Below are 21,065 nucleotides of genomic sequence, written 5' to 3'. Positions count from 1 at the left end.
TAGTTCAAAAACTACTAAATGGATTTACACCAGATCACGAAAAGCACGCTTTCTGCCAAATTTGGTGTAATTCTGTTCAGTAGCTTTTTTGGTAGCCCTGCCTAAGACAGCCTACAGGAAAATGCATGGGGGATTTTACTTTTTGGAACACCCTTATTTCTCAGCCCCTGCTTGATGGATCACCCCGAAACTTTTCATGAAGAAGCTGAAGTGGATGAACTTTTTTGGGGAAAGTTTTAGGAAGTTTCGTCAAATAGCACTAAAGTTCCTAGCAGACCAAAAAACAAACTATAGAAATTCTCTTCTAAGTACCCAGTGGCGTCTGCCATTAGGTGAGATATATATATTACCTACTGGCGGTCGCCAGTAGGTTGTTATAGTTAGGACCTAGTTTCCATAGGAAATCCGCAGCATTCTATTGGGAATAACTTTGGCGTTGGTTGTTGAATCTTCGCAAATTTCTCAAAGAAGATGGCCCGCTCCGCTCCTTCCCTGAAAGTCTCGGGAAGATTCGTCAAGCGGGGGCCGAGAAAAAATGGGGGTCCCAAAACGTGTTTTCCCCATGTTAATTTCCATAGGACGATTAGACACGGCTACAGCCCGAACCGCTGAACGGAATTACACCAAATTTGGGAAAATGGTAGGGTCTGGTACGCAGATCACGCTTTTGGTTAAATGGTGTAAATCCCTCCAGTAGTTTTTGAGAAAATCAAAAGAAAATATATATATATCTGGGCGGAGCCTAACCACACATCTCATCGTGAAATCTGATAGGCTGTCAGCACTTCATCCAAGAAGTATTGGCAGCCATCTTGGGACCAATATACATGATAGCACCTCATTAAAAAGCATTGCAGTTAATAGATGGTTTTAGGACTTTAGTTACATTATAAATCATTTGTTGATGGTACCATACTCATTTTAGGAATTGTAGTGTGTTCCAAGGTGATTTTACCATGTGAAAAAGCCTTCTGCTGGGATATCATGAATCATGTTTGAAAGAAAACTATTATCTCATGCTTTTCCCATAGTGGTTTGGAAGGGGATCTATAAGCTAAACTGAAAGCATATTTTCTGTAAATTCACATTATCTTTCTCAGTCATGTGAGAATGAAGTATAACATTCTCAGTAAAACATGTACATCCAAGAAGGACAGAGACTGTCAGTTGATTCCTTTGTGTTCTACTGCAGCTTCTCAGAGTGTTCTAAAGAACAACTAGAGCGCTAACAGTCCTACTTGTTACAAAGGTATGGCACACCTGAAGCCATCTTGATTGGAATAAAGTGGTAACTCTTAAAACATTTAATTTAAAAAGGAACAAAATGAGGGGGTATATTTTGCCATAGAAAGTATGATTAGTGCTGCAGAAAGAAAAATGAGGGCACATTTTGAGTGGCTTCTCAAATCCTCATCTATTTCATTAAACATTTTTGACATGCAGTCTCCAAAGATGGCCACCAGAGAAAAAAGAGCCCAAATGGCACCCAAATATCACCCAGATGTAGCCCAAGTATAGCCCAATGACAGATTGTCCCAGAAGGTTCTAAAGAAAAACTAGAGCGCTAACAGTCTTACTTATGACAAAAGTATGGCACACAAGAAGCCATCTTGATTGGAATGAAGTGGTAAGTCTGAAAACATTTAATTTAAAAAGGAACAAAATGAGGGGGTTCATTTTGCTATAGAAAGTATGATTAGTGCTTCAGAAAGAAAAATTAGGGCACATTTTGACGGACTTCCCAAATCCTCTTCTATTTCATTAAACATTTCTGACATGCAGTCTCCCAAGATGGCCACCAGAGACAAAAGAGCCCAAATGTCACCCAAATATCACCCAGATGTAGCCCAAGTATAGCCCAATGACAGATTGTCCCAGAGTGTTCTAAAGAACAACTAGAGCGCTAACAGTCCTACTTATGACAAAAGTATGGCACACAAGAAGCCATCTTGATTGGAATGAAGTGGTAAGTCTGAAAACATTTAATTTAAAAAGAAACAAAATGAGGGGGTTCATTTTGCCATAGAAAGTATGATTAGTGCTTCAGAAAGAAAAATTAGGGCACATTTTGAGCGACTTCTCAAATCCTCTTTTATTTCATTAAAAAATCTTGACATGCAGACTGAAACATGCCCTTTCAATACCAGCAGCAGCCTTCCCTGGTGAGCAGTAGCTTTACTACAGTGATCTAATAAGCAACTAGCGTGCTAACATTCTGTATTTATGGCAAATGTGTGTCACATCTGAATGCCTTCTTAATGGAATCAAAGTAGAAAACTGAAAGTATTTCCTACTGAGGAGACTGTAGTAAATGAGGAAATTAGGAAACTTCATAACAAATAAGCCTCCCAAGAGGGCCACCAGAGACAAAAGAGCCCAAATGTAGCACAAATATCCCCCAGATGTAGCCCAAGTATAGCCCAATGACGGAAAGTCCCAAAGTGTTCTAAAGAACAACTAGAGCGCCAACAGTCTTACTTATGACAAAAGTATGGCACACCTGAAGTCATCTTGATTGGAATAAAGTGGTAACACTTAAAACATTTAATTTGCAAAGGAACAAAATGAGGGGGTTGATTTTGCCATAGAAATTATGATTAGTGCTGAAGAAAGAAAAATTAGGGCACATTTTGACTTCTCAAATCCTCTTCTATTTCATTAAAAAAAATTCTGCCATGCAGACTGAAACATGCACTTTGAATACCAGCAGCAGACTTCCCTGGTGAGCAGTAGCTTTACTACAGTGATCTAATGAGCAACTAGAGTGCTAACATTCAGAATTTATGGCAAATGAGTGACACATCTGAATGCCTTCTTGATGGAACCAAAGTAAACAAGCATTGAAAATGCAATAGATCTCGCCCTCGTTTAAGTTAAAGCCATCTGTTTGTAATGAGGTGGCTTTTTAGCTTTGCTTTTATTAGTGTTTTTCAAACTTTCATGTAAATAACATGCATATGTATGCATATATGTATATGTATGCATGCATTTATATTTGTATGTATATAGATATGCAGATTATATATGTTTATATATGTATGTATATATATATATACACATACATATATATAAATGCATATGCATATATATGCATATAGATATATGTGTATGTGTGTGCGTGTAGAGAGAGGTAGAGAGGTAGAGGTGTAGAGGTAGAGAGGTAGAGACTAGTAGAGAGAGAAGTAGAGAGAGGTAGAGAGGTAGAGAGTAGAGAGTGAGTAATAGAGAATGAGTAGTAGAGAGTAGTAGAGAGCAGCAGAGAGAGTAGCAGAGAGTGAGTAGTAGAGAGTAGTAGAGTGAATAGTAGAGTGAGTAGTAGAGAGTAGTAGAGAGTGAGTAGTAGAGAGTGAGTAGTAGAGAGTAGTAGAGAATAAGTAGTAGAGTGAGTAGTAGAGAACAGTAGAGAGTGAGTAGTAGAGAGTAGTAAAGAGTGAGTGGTAGAGAGTAGTAGAGAGTGAGTAGTAGAGAGTGAGTAGTAGAGAGTAATAGAGAGTGAGTAGTAGAGAGTGAGTAGCAGAGAGAGAGAATAGTAGAGAGTAGTAGAGAGTGAGTAGTAGAGTGAGTAGTAGAGAGTAGTAGAGAGAGAGTAGTAGAGAGTGAGTAGTAGAGAGTAGTAGAGAGTGAGTAGTAGAGTGAGTACTAGAGTGAGTAGCAGAGAGTGAGTAGTAGAGAGTGAGTAGTAGAGAGTAGTAGAGAGTGAGTAGTAGAGAGTGAGTAGTAGAGAGTAGAAAGTAGTATAGAGTGAGTAGTAGAGAGTAGTAGATAGTGAGTAGTAGGGAGTGAGTATTAGACAGAGAGTAGTAGAGAGTAGTAGAGTAGTAGAGAACGAGTAGTAGAAAATGAGTATTAGAGAATAGTGGAGTAGTAGAGAGTGAGTAGTAGAGAGTAGTGGAGAATATTCCAAAGTTTGGCACAGCACCACTTGCACAACAAGTCCAATCAAATCATTTCACTCAGAGTCCTTATTGAAGCGCTGAATCTTGGTGTATATTCAAATGCTTTTATTTTCCTTAAGTTTATGTACCACAGCCAGCCGACGCGTTTCGTTCTGTACAAGTTTAAGTTCAAGTTCAAGTTTAACATTTGTATAGTGCACTACTCACCCAGAGGGTCTCAAGACGCTTGAGGGAGGTGCTTTATTTATCGAATATCCAAGTTTTTAGTTGTTTTCTGAAGCAGAGGTGGTTCTGTGTGAGGCGGAGGTGGGTGGGGAGAGAATTCCAGGTTTTGGCCACTAAGTAGGAGAAGGATCTTCCCCCCCATGGTGGATCTATGGATGCGTGGAATTGCGGCAAGGGCTTGATAAGAACGATCGTAGTTGGCGGGTGGGGGTGTAAAAGGACAGACACGAGTTGAGGCATTCGGGTCCTAGGTCGTAGAGGGCTTTGTGTGCGTGGGTGAGGAGACGGTTATCTTGTTGACGGGGAGCCAGTGGAGGTCTTTCAGGTGACCGGAAATGTGAGCTTGGCGGGGGATTTCTAGTATGAGTCTGGCTGAGGCGTTTTGGATGCGTTGGAGTTTTTTCTGGAGTTTGGCTGTGGTTCCGGCGTAAAGGGTGTTTCCGTAGTCCAGTCGACTTGTGACCAGTGCGTGGGTGACCGTCTTTCTTGTTTCGGTGGGGATCCAACTGAAGATTTTTTTGAGCATACGTAGGGTGTTGAAGCATGATGAGGAGACGGCGTTGACTTGTCTGGTCATCGAGAGGGAGGAGTCCAGGATGAAGCCCAGGTTACGTGCGTGGTCCGTGGGTATGGGTGCGTTTCCCAGGGCCAGTGGCCACCATGAGTCGTCCCAGGCGGAGGGGGATGAACCTAAGATGAGGACTTCCGTTTTGTCCGAGTTCAGTTTTAATCGGCTGTTCTTCATCCACTCGGCTACTTCTTTCATCCCTTCGTGTAGGTTGGTTTTGGCGGTGTTTGGGTCTTTGGTGAGGGAGAGGATCAGCTGGGTGTCGTCTGCTTAGGAGATGATGTTAAGGTTGTGTTGGCGCGCGATGGATGCGAGGGGACTCATGTATACGTTGAAGAGGGTGGGACTGAGTGATGATCCTTGTGGTACGCCGCAGATGACTTCGGTGGCCTCTGATCTAAAAGGGGGAGGCGGACTCTCTGGGTTCTTCTGGCGAGGAACGAAATGATCCAGTCCAGTGCTTTTCCTTGAATTCCGACGTTGCTGAGGCGTTGTATAAGGGTGCTATGACAGACTGTATCGAAGGCTGCGGGGAGGTCAAGTAGGATGAGGGCAGCTGTCTCTCCGTTGTCCAGTAGTGTTCGAATGTCGTCTGTTGCTGAGATGAGGGCGGTCTCGGTGCTGTGTTTGGCTCGGAAGCCGGACTGTGAAGGGTCGAGGGATTTGTTGGATTCGAGGAAGGCGGCGAGCTGATTGTTGACGGCTTTCTCAATTGATTTGGCAGGGAATGGGAGGAGCGAGATGGGGCGGTAGTTTTTAAGTTCAGTGGGATCTGCTGTGGGTTTCTTCAGAAGGGCGCCGAGTTCAGCATGTTTCCAGCTTTCCGGGAAGGTAGTGGAGTTGAGGGAGCAGTTGATGACGTCTCGGAGATGGGGTGCGATAATAGAGTCAGCTTTGTTGATTTCCTTCAAGTTATTTCGGACTCCTGTTGTCATATAACTAGATATTTCTTCCAAATGTTAGACGAGTCGTAAGTACATTCTTATTCAAAGTGACTAGGTATCACTTTTACCCACACAATTCGGGCAGACTTGAGTAATTTATAGCATTCTCAAAGTCAGTCTTTCAAAAATTCCAAAGTATAGGACATGATAATCCAAATCCAAATGTTTCTCAAGAAAAGTCATTTTCAATCGTTCGGAATATCAGTGTTTGGGCAGATATGACCCACGGACACGGTTTATGACTTTTCTTGAGAAACATTTGGATTTGGATTATCATGTCCTATACTTTGGAATTTTTGAAAGACTGACTTTGAGGATGCTATAAATTAATCAAGTCCATGGATGCTGCTGGGAACGCCCCCAGCAACACCCATTGCACGCCCCTTTAATGAAGGCAGGATTACACCACAAAAAGTGGCTTAGTCCTGCCTGATAAATATCACTTAGTCTTCTGCGCCACCGGAACGTCACAAAAAGTGAGTTCTGGAGGCGCAAGGGGCTCGTAAATAAGGCCCCATAGGTTTCACACTCGTTATAGTTAGGTATTAGCATTTAAAAAGCCTTTGAAATACACTGAAAAAACCATAGGTTTCACACCAGTTATATATATATATATATATATATATATATATATATATATATATATATATATATAGTAGTGTATTTATAATACATATTTAAATATCAAAGCAAACCACATTCACTGGATGATGTCATCAGTGATGTCATCAGTGATGTCATTTGAGATGTCATCAGTGATGTCATTTGAGATGTCATCAGTGATGTCATCAGTGATGTCACTGACCATGTCATGAATGATGTAATATGTGACATCATCAGCAGTGGATTGCGGTCGCGCGAGTTATAGTGAGTACAACTAACTACAACGGGGGAATTTCAATGGTTTTGTATGAGTAAAATGTCCAGCTAACTATAACTGGTGTGAAACCTATGGTTTTTTCAGTGAATATATATATATATATATATATTACCTAGTGGCAGTATATATATTCTGTGTACTGTGTTAGACAAAGAGTAGAGCATTAGAATTCATCTGAAGAAAGTAAAGGATCAATATCCTAATTATCCAAACTAAGGGGCCCATTAGGATGGCGGGTGGATCGCTCCCGCCAGGCTGGTGGTAGCCACCGCCGGCCTGGCGGAGGCGATCCACCCGCCATCCTTGCTGCAATGAACCCCCGCCATATTAACATGGCTGGGGGGTCTGGGGCAGATGGAAAGACCGTCCGCCGCTTTTTCGGGCAGAAAAGGGTTTATATGGTGGCGGTGTCTATCAGACACCGCCAGCCATATCAGGATGTGCTTCATCAGATGCCTTTCCGTGGCAGCAAAAGCATACGGTCTTCACTTTGGGGGCCCGTTGCAGGCCTCCATGGTGAAGGCGAGGTGGGAGGTGCACATGGGGGGTACCTGTGGTACCCCCCTGCATTTGCATACACAATGCGGCAGGCACCGCGCGGTGCCTGCCACTTTGTGTATGCAAATGCATCACAAGCATTTTTAACATTGCGGCGGTGGCTGGTGTAAACACCGCCCGCCACAATATTAAACATGTATGATGCGCCCGCCACTGTGGCGGGTGCATCCTAATACCGCCCACTATGCCCGCCCGTCATCCTAATGACTCCCTAAGTTTTTGTTTTATATAGCGCAAACTAGACCTGAGACATCGGGTATCAGAGCACTTTACATGAGTACCAGTTTCGTTACAGATGAACACATTCATTTTATTTTTGTTAGGCACTGGGAGATTAAGTTATTTGCCCAGAATCACTGGATGTTGAGCGTCTTTGCCGAGACCCGAACCCAGTTCCCCAGGTCCGAGGTCAACCGCTTTAGCCGCTAGGCTACATCCTTTCCCCCTAAGTAATTTAATTGCTGCATTTTGTAAATCAAGTTCACTTCTTCAGGTAGAAATTAAAGAGCTTTGAAAGAAATGTTCACCAAGAAAAATATTTCATTTCCTAACCTATATAAATTACATAAAAGAATGTTAACCTGATAACCTGAACGTCTTAGAGGAACGTTACACTGGTAGTCGTAATTTCAACTTTGGTACTCACAGTCCTATAGAAGAATATATATAAAAAAAAATATATATATATAAAAAAAAAAATATATATATATATATATATATATATATATATATATATATATATATATATATATATATATATATATATATATATATACATATATAAAATACAAATGCCCTGTGCATTTGAAAGGCACAATATATATATATATATATATACATATATAAAATACAAATGCCCTGTGCATTTGAAAGGCACACGACAGCGCCCTGCCCTCCAGCTTTCTCACGCAGCCTTCTCTTTGGTTTGCTTGTCATTTCACTCCGCCGACGCGTTTCAAGGCCAGATGGCCCCTTCTTCATGGGCAAATAAACATACATTTCCACGGCCAAGGTTTGGTTTGCCAAAGAGAAGGCTGCGTGATAAAGCTGGAGGGCAGGGCGCTGTCGTGTGCCTTTCAAATGCAGAGGGCATTTGTATTTTACATTTCTGCACGGCAGCCTTGGCCGTGGAAAGTGCACCATCACCAGCAGGAAAGACTCGAGTACCTGCTGGGTGAGGCCAGTGCTTCGAACTATTCAGAGCTACAAATGGCACAGCGCTCCATACGCAGGAAGGAGCCAGACCTGAGGTTTTGCCACCTACTTAAGGAAATAATGAACAATTTAATTTTTAAACGTGCTCGAACCTATGGACTCCATGACCCATAAATCACCTTGGGTTCAACACTCACCTTCCGCTTTCGGGAGGGTCATGGAAATGAAATAAAAACCGGAAACGAAAGGAAAGTTTCGAATGTATGTTTATTTGCCCATGAAGAAGGGGCCATCTGGCCTTGAAACGCGTCGGCGGAGTGAAATGACAAGCAAACCAAAGAGAAGGCTGCGTGAGAAAGCTGGAGGGCAGGGCGCTGTCGTGTGCCTTTCAAATGCACAGGGCATTTGTATTTTATATATATATATATACAGAGAATATGCATTGCCAATTTTATATATGCTGTATTTTAAAAAGCATCAATCTCTTTATGATTGATGTAGTTCTTATTTGCAAAACACATGTATGTTGCTATAACATTCCTATACTGGAAAGATAAGTTTAGCATATATTGAAATTAATTTTTTTTTTTACTTGTAAGCACATGCTGCTGAGCGTTATGTTGTCCTTTCAGTCTAGCACATTCCAGACATAGATGTGGAGACATATAGGGCCCGTTTCACAAAAGTACTCTGAGACCAAATCCTAACTTTACGACTTTCGGTATTCACAGAAGGCATTTAGAAATACTAAAGTTAGGATTTGGTCCTAGTTAATCTTACATTTTGGTCTTAAGTTAAACTTAAGACAAACTTAAGTTTAACTGAGACAAAATCCTAACTTTACAGCTAGGATTGTGTCTCAGTTAAAACTTAAGTTTGTCTTAAATTTAACTTAGGACCAAAATTTAAGATTAACGGAGACAAAATCCTAACTTTAGTACTACTAAATGCCTTCTGTGAATACCGAAAGTAATAAAGTTAGGATTTTATCTCAGATTACTTTTATGAATCGGGCCGAAAGTCTTTAGATAACAGTTTCACTTCTAAGAGGCTGGTGTGGGTGTGGCTAAATCAGCTGCTTACCAGTGCCTAATTTGTGTTGGTGTTTGCCAGTGCTCAGTACTGACACTTATTTGTAAACACTGGCAAGTATTTATGAGAATCCATCACATGGTGCCACTGTGTGTGTATTTTTAACAGAGTTCTTTTGTGGAGCATTTAACTACTTAACATATCTTTAAAAAAAAAGGTAAATCTATAATTTAAGCTTACAGTTTAAAGTGACATGTGGGTACCGCCAGCTGCAGTGGACCCGTGGGAAATACCTTGGATCCTGACTCTTTTTTACACATTAAGCACTGGCGCTTATGTATGACCTTAGCAGCCATGACAAGTCCTCACATCCCAAAATCTTTTACAGTCCTTAGACAAGCATTAGTAATGCATCGGTTTCTGCTATGTGATGAATAAAAAGCAGTTTTCCATCAATTTTCGTCTGGGACGAAGGAAAGAGCTCCCTGACAAGTAAGATGGGAGTGGGAAGGATGTGGCGCAGCAGGCAGAGCTGATAACTTGCGAGCTGGGTATCCCGGTTTGAGTCTTGGCAGCGCAGCATCCTGTGATTCTGGGCAAATAACTTAATCTCGCCATAAGTTGCTATATAGATCTGCTGGAAGATGGAAAGGCAAAAAGAGGCAACACTTTATCAAAAAATAGTTAAGCGGATGGTAACAGTATTTCGGTTACGGGAAACACACAGGAACCAATGCAAAGCCATGAAAGAGAGGAGGCGGGTTGTAAGGCCCTTTTACGTTTCTATTAAACACAATAGATTTCACAAGCACGGTGCTGTGCAGACGAAACCTAATAAAAACGAACTGTGGCAGCAGTTATAATAAAAGTGTTTAACGTACTCATTTCTGCTGATGATGAGGGAGTGGGATGTGAACATGTAAGCAGGTTCAGTAAAGAGTGCTAAAAGACAGAGTCAGGGGAGAAGATGGGGTGTTTATTGCCGCTGTTTTAATGCTCTCTGCTCAAGGGCAACTTTGCATACCTGTCTCAATTGTAAATAGTTGGTGTCACTCTGTAACCAAAATACATGGAGTGAGTTAGAAAGGGAGCAACACATCCTATGCACTACGTATATGAGGTTGCTTAGCGATAATTACACAGCGCACATTTTCAGAGGTGCATAACATACAATAGATCCTTTTTCAAGTTTCAACACTGCATCAATGATATTATTTCCATATATCCTCAGAATGTTACCTGTTCTAAAGATTCCTGCTCTTCTTTCAACCTTGGCTTCTCTTTTAGAACAAATCTGTCCAGAAGCTGTTCCACCAGCCCCTCCTTGTCCTGGGAGAAGTATAGCATGCTGCAAAAAGCTGCCACCTCGGAGGGTATCTCATCGGGCAGGCTGGTGGTGTGCAGGTACATCTGGAAGCCAGGGTGGCACTCGACCTCGTGATCAGCAACCTGGTGTGAGGGGACAAAAACACCACCGTTAGCAGGACTTGAATGGCTGGCAGGATGCGCCATACAGATGTACACTGCATGTCAACATATTATGAAATACAATGCAAAATTCATATGGCAGCTTTCATTAATTTACTGAGCCAACAGACACCACCATATGCTATTTCAAAAAAGTTCTGCATGACATCATAACATCGTTATCATTACCATCATTTTAAATGGCACATTATGGTGCTGAAAGTCGGGCTTGGAGCGAAGAACCTGGGAAAATCTTGCATCTTTGGACAAAGTTTGGATGTCGCAGTAGGTAAGCAGCAGGGTCAGGCCATCCGTCAGGCAGGAGTCCAGTTGGGATCGAAGCTCCTAGTAAACAAAGAGGACAGTGATTGGTAGTGAATGTACACCCCTGAAAATAAGACAGGATTATCTAAATCCTGTACAGTGAGGCTTGCATAGCCATCAGCTGGGTGCATCAGTACTCTGTTATACTGCTCTCCTTGAGTAGGACCTAAGCATCTGCATCAAGACAGGAGAACTAAACTTGATCCCTCAGATGGACACAATGGGTCTGATTTACAAACCTTCTTACTGTGCACAGTATGTCTCACTCATGCTTCCCACTGAATTTGCACCTTAGTGGTACTGTTGGTGTTGTTCATAAACCGGTCTCCCTGGTTTAAATTTACTGTTTAACACAGGCTTGCTTCTTTTTTCGTATTTTTGTCATCTTATTGTCATTTAACTTATTAATATGTACTCTAGATTTCTAAATCGATTTGGGACTATTCTTGTGTTGTGTTTTGTCTCTATTACTGATTTGGTACAGCATAAACACTTTACACATTTAATCCAAGTTAAGCCTGTCTGCTGTGTGGCATAGCTACAAGGGAGTCTGAACTCACATTAATTTAGTGAGATTAGCCGATCAGCCTGACAAGGATTGTGTTTACTAATTAAGGTGGGTCACCCCCTCCCTCAACTATTAACCCAATTTCTTACAACCTCCCTCTGGAATGCTGCATTTTTGGATAAACCCACATTCTACAGAAGAAACCTGCTGCTGTGTATTCGCACCTAGAACAGGTGTCTGAACATGTAGAGTATATCCTTTATAAGTGCTGGAGTGTCAGGTAATTGTGAGCAAAGTAATTAAATTAAAAACAAAATTAATCAGGCATTCCTAGATCTCTTCCTTGTCAGTTGCAATGCAACAGTTGACTTCTAGTCATAAAGAATTAGTCCAAAGCCCAAATCTCACTTTATTTGCAAATTCCATAAGTCCATGTGTCGCTGCTTATGCTGCTTTATATGATTATGGGAGAAGTTTCTTAGCTCCACCTTGGGTCCGATTCTGATCCTGAAAAAAAAACGTCCGTACGATTTTTATCCGGAGCCATCGCCGTACGATTCGTACCTGTCCGTCCGAGTCGTGTAGTACAATCCGTATTCCGTCAATCCGTCCGAATCGTCGCGATCCGTACGTATTGCAAGGCTGAAACAGTGAACAGTACGACTCGTACACATGCCGTACGGCCCGACGAGTACGATCCGGACCGGGGTATCAGGACGCGAGTCGTATGGTCCACGTCAGGTAAGGGCGATTCGTACGGAAAAGCGCACAATCACATACACACCGTAGGGCGCGTACCCCCCATGATCGGAGGGTTACGCGCCATAACCCTGCGATCAAGGGGGGTACGCGCCGTACACCCAGCGTATATGGGGTACGGTGCGTACCCCATGTACGCTTGGTGTACGGTGCGTACCCCCCATGATCGCAGGGTTACGGCGGGTACCCCTCCGATCATGGGGGGTATGTGCCATACCGGGGGGGGGGGGGGCCGTTCCATACCTGTTCTGTCTCGAACTCTGCTTTTATGGCTGTTTTCAGCTCCTGTAGAAAAAGGGTCGTACGGTGCGTACCCGACACTTATCATACTTGCTGGGTCGTGTAAACCAGCCGCGAACCGTACAGATGTCGCGTACAGCGGGTTCCGAGTGAGACGCGTACGGAGATTAGAGTTATACGGTCTCTGTACGATTTGTACGGAGTCCAGCTCCTGGTACAAATCGTACTTCGTCGTACGTACGCGGGACGTTGCAGGGTACGATTCGTATGGGAAAAACGCTCCGAACGGCTATTCGGAGCGCTTTTTACCGGATCGGAATCGGCCATCTAGTGTTTAGAAAAAGTGAGGGATGGTGTGAGTAGGTGGTTTAGCATCATTTTGGCCCCAAAATTAGTCGAGCAGCGCTAATCAGTGACACGTGTAAGAATGGGACTTCATATTCCTGCACCATGTCTGAGAAGTTAGATAGCTTTGCATTGACACAGATATATCCAACATGTACAACATCTCAAAATCTAGGGAGTCCTCATACTGGCATCTCACTTACATGTACAATATTAGTCGTTTTTAGCACCTTCGCTGCGGTGGCTATTCCGCCGCAGCGCTAACGGTCGCGGGGGGCGCACGGCTCACCTGCGCGGGTGACAGAACCGTTCCGTCACGGCTTGCGGGTGAGCTGTGCTTGTGACGGAACGGTTCTGTCACGGCCCCGCCCGCTTAATGAAACGTGCCGCGCAGGCGCAAAATCAGCACCGCGCAGGCGCGGCAAGCGGGCAGTGCTGGAACCGTTCCGTCATGAGCCCAGCCCACCCGAGGGGCGTGACGGAATGGTTCCGTCAATAGCGTCGAGAGAGTTATTATTGAGCACTCTGGGGCTTATTTATGAGAGCCCTGTGTCACTCTTGCACCATGTAAAGTGATACATGCGTGACACAGGGCTCTCATAAAGATTCATGAAGCTATGCAAAGCCACCCTGCATGGCTTTGAGTGCCTTTATAAATTATGAGTAAAGAGACGCAGCATAAAACGTGCCTTACCTTACTCTGCACCTGGGAGGCATTCCATGGACATTGCAGTGGGTTTCCCACACAACACCCATGGAATCTGACGCTGCCCCAGATTTACAAAGTGATGTAAACCTGGGGAAGTATCAAGTTCATATGCCTCCCAAGGTGAGGCGTAAGGAGGAGAAATATGTTCATTTCTCCTTGTTTTTTCCTCTTTTTATGTGTGCTGCATTCTGAAGCACACATAGAATGAAGAAAAAGCCTCATATGATTGCTTTTGTGCAGGAAGGTCCCCTTCCTGCACAAAAACAATCCTGCCTGAAACTGAGACATGCATGTACCAAGGTGCAAGGGTGCCTACATTGGCGCTAGGCTGTAGAACAGCCACCAGAGCAGGGAGAAACAACAGGAATGCACTGTATTGATTAAATAGAATGCATTTCTGCCCTTTCACCTTGGCATAGGGCAGCGCAGCAAGGTGGCTTACTTCGCTGCCCTACACCAAAATGCCATAAATGAGGCCCTCTGTCCTTAAGTGTGGTAGACATCATACCTCAGTACCAATTTTTAGCATGTCTTCACCCACAAAACTATTTCCTGTTTCTGTCTTTTTCCAGGTGCACTGTGGGGCTATCTACTATGTCACTGGAATGCATGGATGTGAGGAAGGACTTACCGGTGTGGCGACATGGGCGGATTCCCACCTTTTCCATTATGGGCCTCTCTACAGCCGGGACCGACAGGATCCAGTGATACGGCAAAACCCATTCCGCTGTTCTGTTTTTCCACAGCGCGGAGCCAACGATAACCCGGAAGTGCGCGGGTATGACCCAGGAAGTGCTTCGGAAAGACCAATTAAAGGAGGCGAGTTCGAAGAGGAGGCGGTTCAAACCGGTGGCGCGAAAGGAACAGGGACGGCGTCGGGAAGGAAGACGGAAGGAGACGAACCTTGTCCGCAGAGAACCGAAGGAGAGTCCAGGACGGAAGACCAGGAATCGGGAGAGCGGTGGCGTGAAGACTGGTGGAGTCCGCTGGAGGATGCTGGAGAGTGGCCGCAACTCAGGAGAGTTGCGGCAGAGCCGGTGAGTGGCAGCGTCTTTGGGGAACAGGAGGATGATGTAAGGGACAAGGGTAGTGAACCGGAAAGGGTGGCGGGTCAAAACCCAGAGGGAGTGTGGTGTGATTATCGTACCCTGTAGATACCGGTGAGATAGCTACGTGAGAAGTTGGCGGGGACCCTCAATACTGCGTGAATATCTAAAAGATACCTATTTTTGTTACTGTAGCCTATTGTTTCTTTTATCGTTTCATAATGCTTAACCCTCGCAATTGACTTGTATACTGTGGTGCAGAACTTCATACATCAAGCAGTGTTTAAGTTACCTTTTTTCCCCAATGAACACACGAATAGGCTCCCTAGGTACTAATAAAAAGACCATCTTCCCTACAACTACAACACAGCGATTCTTCTTGTGCACTTTGAGGTGTGGTGACGGGTTTACAAACACAGAAGTAACTGGAAAGCACATTTCTGACGGCTCCCTGCTTTTCCCTCTCTTATGAGCCTCCCGGGTGAAAACCTTGACCTCAAAGAAGAGGAGCCGGAACCATCGCCCTCTACTGCCCACTCCAGCTCTACCAGGATTACATCCGAAGAGGAAATGAAAGAATCACCTGTTGTATCACCAAATCTTGTTACTTCTGACAATAAAACTCGGTCTTTTGGTAAATACATATAGCCTCCTTGCCTGTATAACAAACCTGCCCTTCCACAAATGGTGTCAGAAGTGGGGTTGAAAGGCACCATGGAGGCGGCCCTAGCAGGAATGGCGGAAAACCAGCAGCATCTGGGGAAAGTCATGGAATGCTTCATAACAGTAGTTGAAGAAGATCGTGGAAAACTCCAACAAGACATTACGGGACAGAATCAGACACATGGAGCAGCTATGGATAACATCACGGAGGCTCTTGGACACCAAAGAGGACCTACCACCCATCCCTCTGTTGTGTTACAACGATATGTGAGTGGGGATGACCCAGAATCTTTTTTTAACAATTTTGTGAGAATAACAACCGCAGCATCCTGGCCCGCCGATCAATGGGGACAGTATTTAGGACCTCTCTTATCAGGGGACTTACAGGCTGCCTATCAAGCCGCCACAGTTCAAGGAGGAGTTTCCTATGGGGACATTAAGAGATGCATTATGGAGAGACTGGGTGTAGATGATGAGACCTAGCGGCTGAAATTACGGCAGATGAAGGAAGGACCACAAGAAACACCCAGAGCCTTGTACTTTAGGGTTAAAGACATGGCCGACCGTTGGTTACAACCGGCTACTGCAGACAAGGATAGGATTATGGCCAAAATATATCTGGAACAATATTTGGCATCTTTACATCCTCCTATCCAAAAATGGGCACGTCAACAGGCTAACCTGACCCTTGAAACAGCAGTGGAAATCACCAGTGCCTATAACAGAGCACAAGAATTTCAAAAAGGACGAGAAGACTCTACAGTGAAAACCGGAGGCCCTGGATCACATCAACCTTACCAACCCCCGTTGATGAAGCACCAATTGTTCGACCCCCGGTGATGGGTCCTCAATGTTTTCAGTGTAGAGGGATGGGACATATTGCAAGATTCTGTCCCCAGAAAGAAGAACCTATGGAAATGGGGATGGCCCGCAACTATTATTGCTCTCCCTCCGAAAAACTATCACCCCCTTATCATTGCACAGTATCAGTGAACGCTATGGCTGATACGGGGTGTTTACACAGCGTGGTTCGACCTCAAGACCTGGGACCTCATATTGGTCCAATTGACAGGGCTGTAGCCATCCGATGTGTACATGGGGATACGAAGCCATACCCCACCGCACAGGTACAAATACAACATCCCATGACCCCAGGACCACTCTCACGGTTGGTTTGATACCTCGTTTGCCTGAACAGGCGATATTGGGAAACGATTATCCAAAATTGTCTGAATTGTTACATGGCACCCGATCCCAAGGATGAGGAATGGTGGTCCACCACCCCTTTTTCCAAAGATGATGAGAAAGAATGACCCCCTGCCAAAGCCAGAAAGAGCAGAAAACAGCGGTGAGCCGAGAAAGAGAAACATCGATTGGTATTACCTGTAATACCAGACTAGAATCCCTGGGAAACCGATAGAAGTTTCCATGCGGCACAACGAGAAGATCCAGTTCTTCAAGAGGCTTGAAGCAAAGCCTTAGAGGATGAAGACCCCAACATGTAGGTCCTTATTTCTTCAAGAGAAATGGGTTGTTGTATAGAAAAGAGAACCCTAACCAAAAACACCAATTATTGATACCCGGTCCCTTTAGGGAGAACGTGTTATATTTAGCCCACAGCCACCTGTTAGGAGGGCATTTTGGGGTGGATAAAACAGAGAAACAAATCACGGAGCGGTTCTATTGGCCAGGAATATAACAGCAAGTAAAAAGGGATTGTAGGGAATGTCCTGTGAGTCAAAGAAACAGTAGATACCATCCTCCTAGGGTACCCCTACAACCCCTCCCAATTATAGAAGAGCCATTTCGTAGGATAGGTATGGATATAATAGGGCCTTTACTCCCTTCTCGTAGCGGGTGTCGATACGTCCTTGTTATGGTGGACTACGCCACTCGTTTTCCAGAAGCCATACCCTTACGACGTCCTGATGCTGCCAACATAGCAAAAGCAATGATTACTGTTTTCTCAAGGGTTGGGTTCCCAAAGGAGATTCTGACCGACCAGGGCACACCTTTTGTGTCCCGGTTACTGAAACAAGTATGTACCCAGTTAGGGGTCACACACATCCGTATGTCTGCGTATCATCTGCAAACAGATGGATTAGTCGAAAGATATATTGCCACTATCAAGACTACACTTAAAAAACTCTTAGCCCTGGAGTTCTGGAAATGGGAGGACATGTTGCCGCTAGCCTGATTTGCTATCTGGTGCAAAGAGCAAAAAAGCACCGGATACTCACCTTTTGAGTTGCTATATGGTCACAAACCCCGTACCTTGTTACCCAAGAAAAATGGGAAGCAGAACCCAATAATTCAAAACCCCTGACTGAGTATGTGTCCAACCTACGTACCCATCTTGGACAGATCAGGGCTATAGTGCATAACAACTTGGAGGGAGCTCAGATGGCCCAAAAGGGTCAATACGATAAAGGGACTAAAGCAAGAACCCTCCAAGTAGGGGATTCAGTACTGCTTATAATGGCCTCCTCGGATCACAAGTTACTGGGACAGTGGCAGGTTCCTTACACTGTAGTTGAACAGGTGACTCCTGTAACCTACCGCATAGAAACAGATCCGGTCAGACACACCTCTCAAGTGTATCACATCAACTTATTAAATAAATGGGAGGGTTCCTTACCGGTAGCTGTCAATATGACGGAGATACAGACACCCTTGTTTGACCAATGTGTGGATCCGGAGCTCTCTCCCACACTATGGGACAGCCTGTCACAAGTTTTACAGCCCCTACAGGATACTTTCTCTATACCTCCAGGCAGGACGACTCTTATTGAACATGCTATCAAAACCCCTGTAGGGAAACAGGTTCGCCTAAGACCCTATCGTATTCCTGAGGCTCGTCGGCAAACCATCCAGGAAGAAATTAATTTTTTTTTTACAAATGGACATAATTGAACCCTACAGAAGCGAGTGTAACTCGCCTATTGTACTTGTACCCAAACCTGATGGGTCGGTACGATTTTGCATCGACTTCAGAGAAGTCAATAAGATTTCAGAGTTTGACACTTACCCCCTTCCCCGGGTGAATGAAAGGGTTGAAAGAATAGGCAGGGCTAAGTACATCAGTACCCTAGATTTATGCAAAGGCTACTGGCAAATATCACTCAGGAAACAGGACAGAGAAAAAACAGCTTTCTCCAACCCGGATGGGTTGTATCAGTTTAAGGTGCTACCCTTTGTGATGCATGGGGCCACAGCCACGTTTCAAAGGGAGATGAATATAGTGTTGCAACCTCAGGAACAATATGCAGGAGCATATATAGATGATATAATCATCTATAGCGATACCAGGGAACAACACCTCTTACATCTATCCCATGTAGTACAGACATTAGGACAATATGGTCTTAAAATAAATCCCGCTAAGAGCCATCTAGCAGCCCAAACCGTTAGGTATCTGGGGTATTTATTAGGAGAGGGGGCTATAAGACCATAAGTCTCAAAATTAACCACCATTTCCCAAATTCCCTTACCTCTCTCCAAGAAGGATTTACAAGCTTTTCTGGGGTTGTTAGGTTATTACCGTTGCTTATCCCTCGGTTCTCCCAAACCGCAGCCCCTCTGACTAATTTACTACAGAAAAACGTTAAAACTAAAGAAATACTCCAACATCCTCCCCCGGATGTTAATCAGGCATTTGAGTCCTTGAGAACGTCCGTGACCTCAGATACAGTATTGACCAGTCCTGACTATTCCCTTCCATTTATCTTACAAACGGACGCTTCGGATCAGGGATTAGGAGCTGTCTTGTCCCAGGAAACACCCCAAGGTGAAAAACCCATATTGTAAATCAGCCGTAAGCTTTTTCCAAGAGAAAAGAACTATGCTACCATAGATAAGGAAGCCCTAGCTATTAAATGGGCCATAGATACCTTACGGTATTTGTCTTGAAGGCAGGGAGTTTACATTGTACACTGACCACACTCCACTCAAATGGTTAGCCAGAAATAAAGGTCATAATGAGAGAATCCTCAGGTGGTTCCTTTCCCTACAACCCTACCGATTACGAACCAAACACAGAAAAGGAAGAGAACAAGGAAATCTGGACTACTTATCCAGGTTTCCCCAGGAGGTGACCCCCTAGTAGAAGGACAGCAAGGGAAAGGGGATGTGAGAAAGGACGTGTGGCGACATGGGCGGATTCCCCCCTTTTCGATCATGGGCCTCTCTACAGCCGGGAACGACAGGATCCAGTAACATGGCGAAATCCATTCCGCTGTTCTGTTTTTCCACAGCGTGGAGCCAACGATAACCCAGAAGTGCGCGGGTATGACCCAGGAAGTGCTTCGGAAAGACCAATGAAAGGAGGCGAGTTCGAAGAGGAGGCGGTTCAAACCGGTGGCGCGAAAGGAACAGGGACGGAGATGGGAAGAATGACGGAAGGAGACAAACCTTGTCCGCAGAGAATCGAAGGAGAGCCGAGGACGGAAAATGCCGCGGAGGACGTCGACCAGGAATCAGGAGAGCGGGGTGTGAAGACTGGTGGAGTCCACCGGAGGATGCTGGAGAGTGGCCGCAACTCTGGAGAGTTGCGGCAGAGCCGGTGAGTGGCAGCGTCTTCAGGGAACAGGATGGTGGTGTGAGGGACAAGGGTAGTAAACCGGAAAGGGTGGCGGGTCAAAACCCAGAGGGAGTGTGGTGTGATTATCATACCCTGTAGATACCGGTGAGATAGCTACGTGAGAAGTTGGCGGGGACCCTCAATACTGAGTGAATATCTAAAACATACTTATTTTTGTTACTGTGGCCTATTGTCTCTTTTATCGTTTCATAATGCTTAAACTTCGCAATTGACTCGTATACTGTGGGCAGGACTTGAAACAGTGTTTAAGTTACCTTTTTCCCCCAATGAACACACGAATAGGCTCCCTAGGCACCTATAACAAGACTCTATCTCCCCTACAACTACACCACAGTGATTCTTCTTGTGCACTTTCAGGTGTGGTGATGGGTTTACAAACACAGAAGTAACTGCAAAGCACATTTCTGACGGCTCCCTTCTTTTCCCTCTCTTATGAGCCTCTGGGGGGAAAACCTTGACCTCAAAGAAGAGGAGCCAGAACCATCGCCCTCTACTCCCCACTCCAGCTCGACCAGGATTACATCTGAAGAGGAAACGAAAGAATCACCTGTTGTGTCACCAAATCTTGGTACTTCTGACAATAAAACTCGGTCTTTTGGCAAATACATACAGCCTCCTCGCCTGTACATGAAACCTGCCCTCCCACAATGCAATAGCTATTTATACAATACAGATGGAACTTACATGATACTGAACTTCTGTGCAAGCTTGTGGGAGATGATCTTTGATCCACTGGATGGCTTGAGCAGTTGGATCACAAACAAGAACCCAGGCACTGCTTCCCTCAGCACTGGTTAAAACACAGGAGTTGTCTAATGCCAACTTGTTCTTAGGAATTCCCTTCATTTCCAACTTCTTCAACTCAATCTAAAATTAAAAAAATGTATTTCATATTCCACTTGCACAATATGAATGCATTACATTGTGGCCCTTTCCCTGTTATGCTTTAGACAGAGTCATTATTTAATGTGAGGATGCTTATAGCAATGACACAGAGTTAATCCTTTGTGCTAAATAAGACTAGGAGCTCATACAAGTATCACTCCAACATGTAAAAGCAAAGTATTTGGCAACTCTTTTTTTGTAGAGATCATAGTCTCACAATCTGCACAAATACACAGAAGATCGAAGAGGTGAAGATGTGCG

The 21,065-nt window shown here is 44.3% G+C and overlaps 1 protein-coding gene across 1 annotated transcript in view; it reads right to left on the bottom strand.

Annotated features, from left to right (window-relative positions):
- LOC147707531 (dynein axonemal heavy chain 5-like) overlaps positions 1–21,065 on the bottom strand; it is a 1,425,553-nt gene that overhangs the window by 225,374 nt on the left and 1,179,114 nt on the right. Inside the window, exons 81-83 of the mRNA XM_086925656.1 lie at positions 20,604–20,786; positions 10,915–11,070; positions 10,498–10,707 (exon numbers count right to left, since the gene is read on the bottom strand). Of these exons, the coding sequence (XP_086781782.1) occupies positions 10,498–10,707; positions 10,915–11,070; positions 20,604–20,786 (549 nt within the window). The remainder of the gene's footprint in view (positions 1–10,497; positions 10,708–10,914; positions 11,071–20,603; positions 20,787–21,065) is intronic.

This window comes from Lissotriton vulgaris, chromosome 6 (genome assembly GCF_964263255.1).
Source record: "Lissotriton vulgaris chromosome 6, aLisVul1.2, whole genome shotgun sequence".
Taxonomy (NCBI): domain Eukaryota; kingdom Metazoa; phylum Chordata; class Amphibia; order Caudata; family Salamandridae; genus Lissotriton; species Lissotriton vulgaris.
Note: the sequence above shows the minus strand (reverse complement) of the source record. Positions and strands in the feature narration are given on the sequence as shown.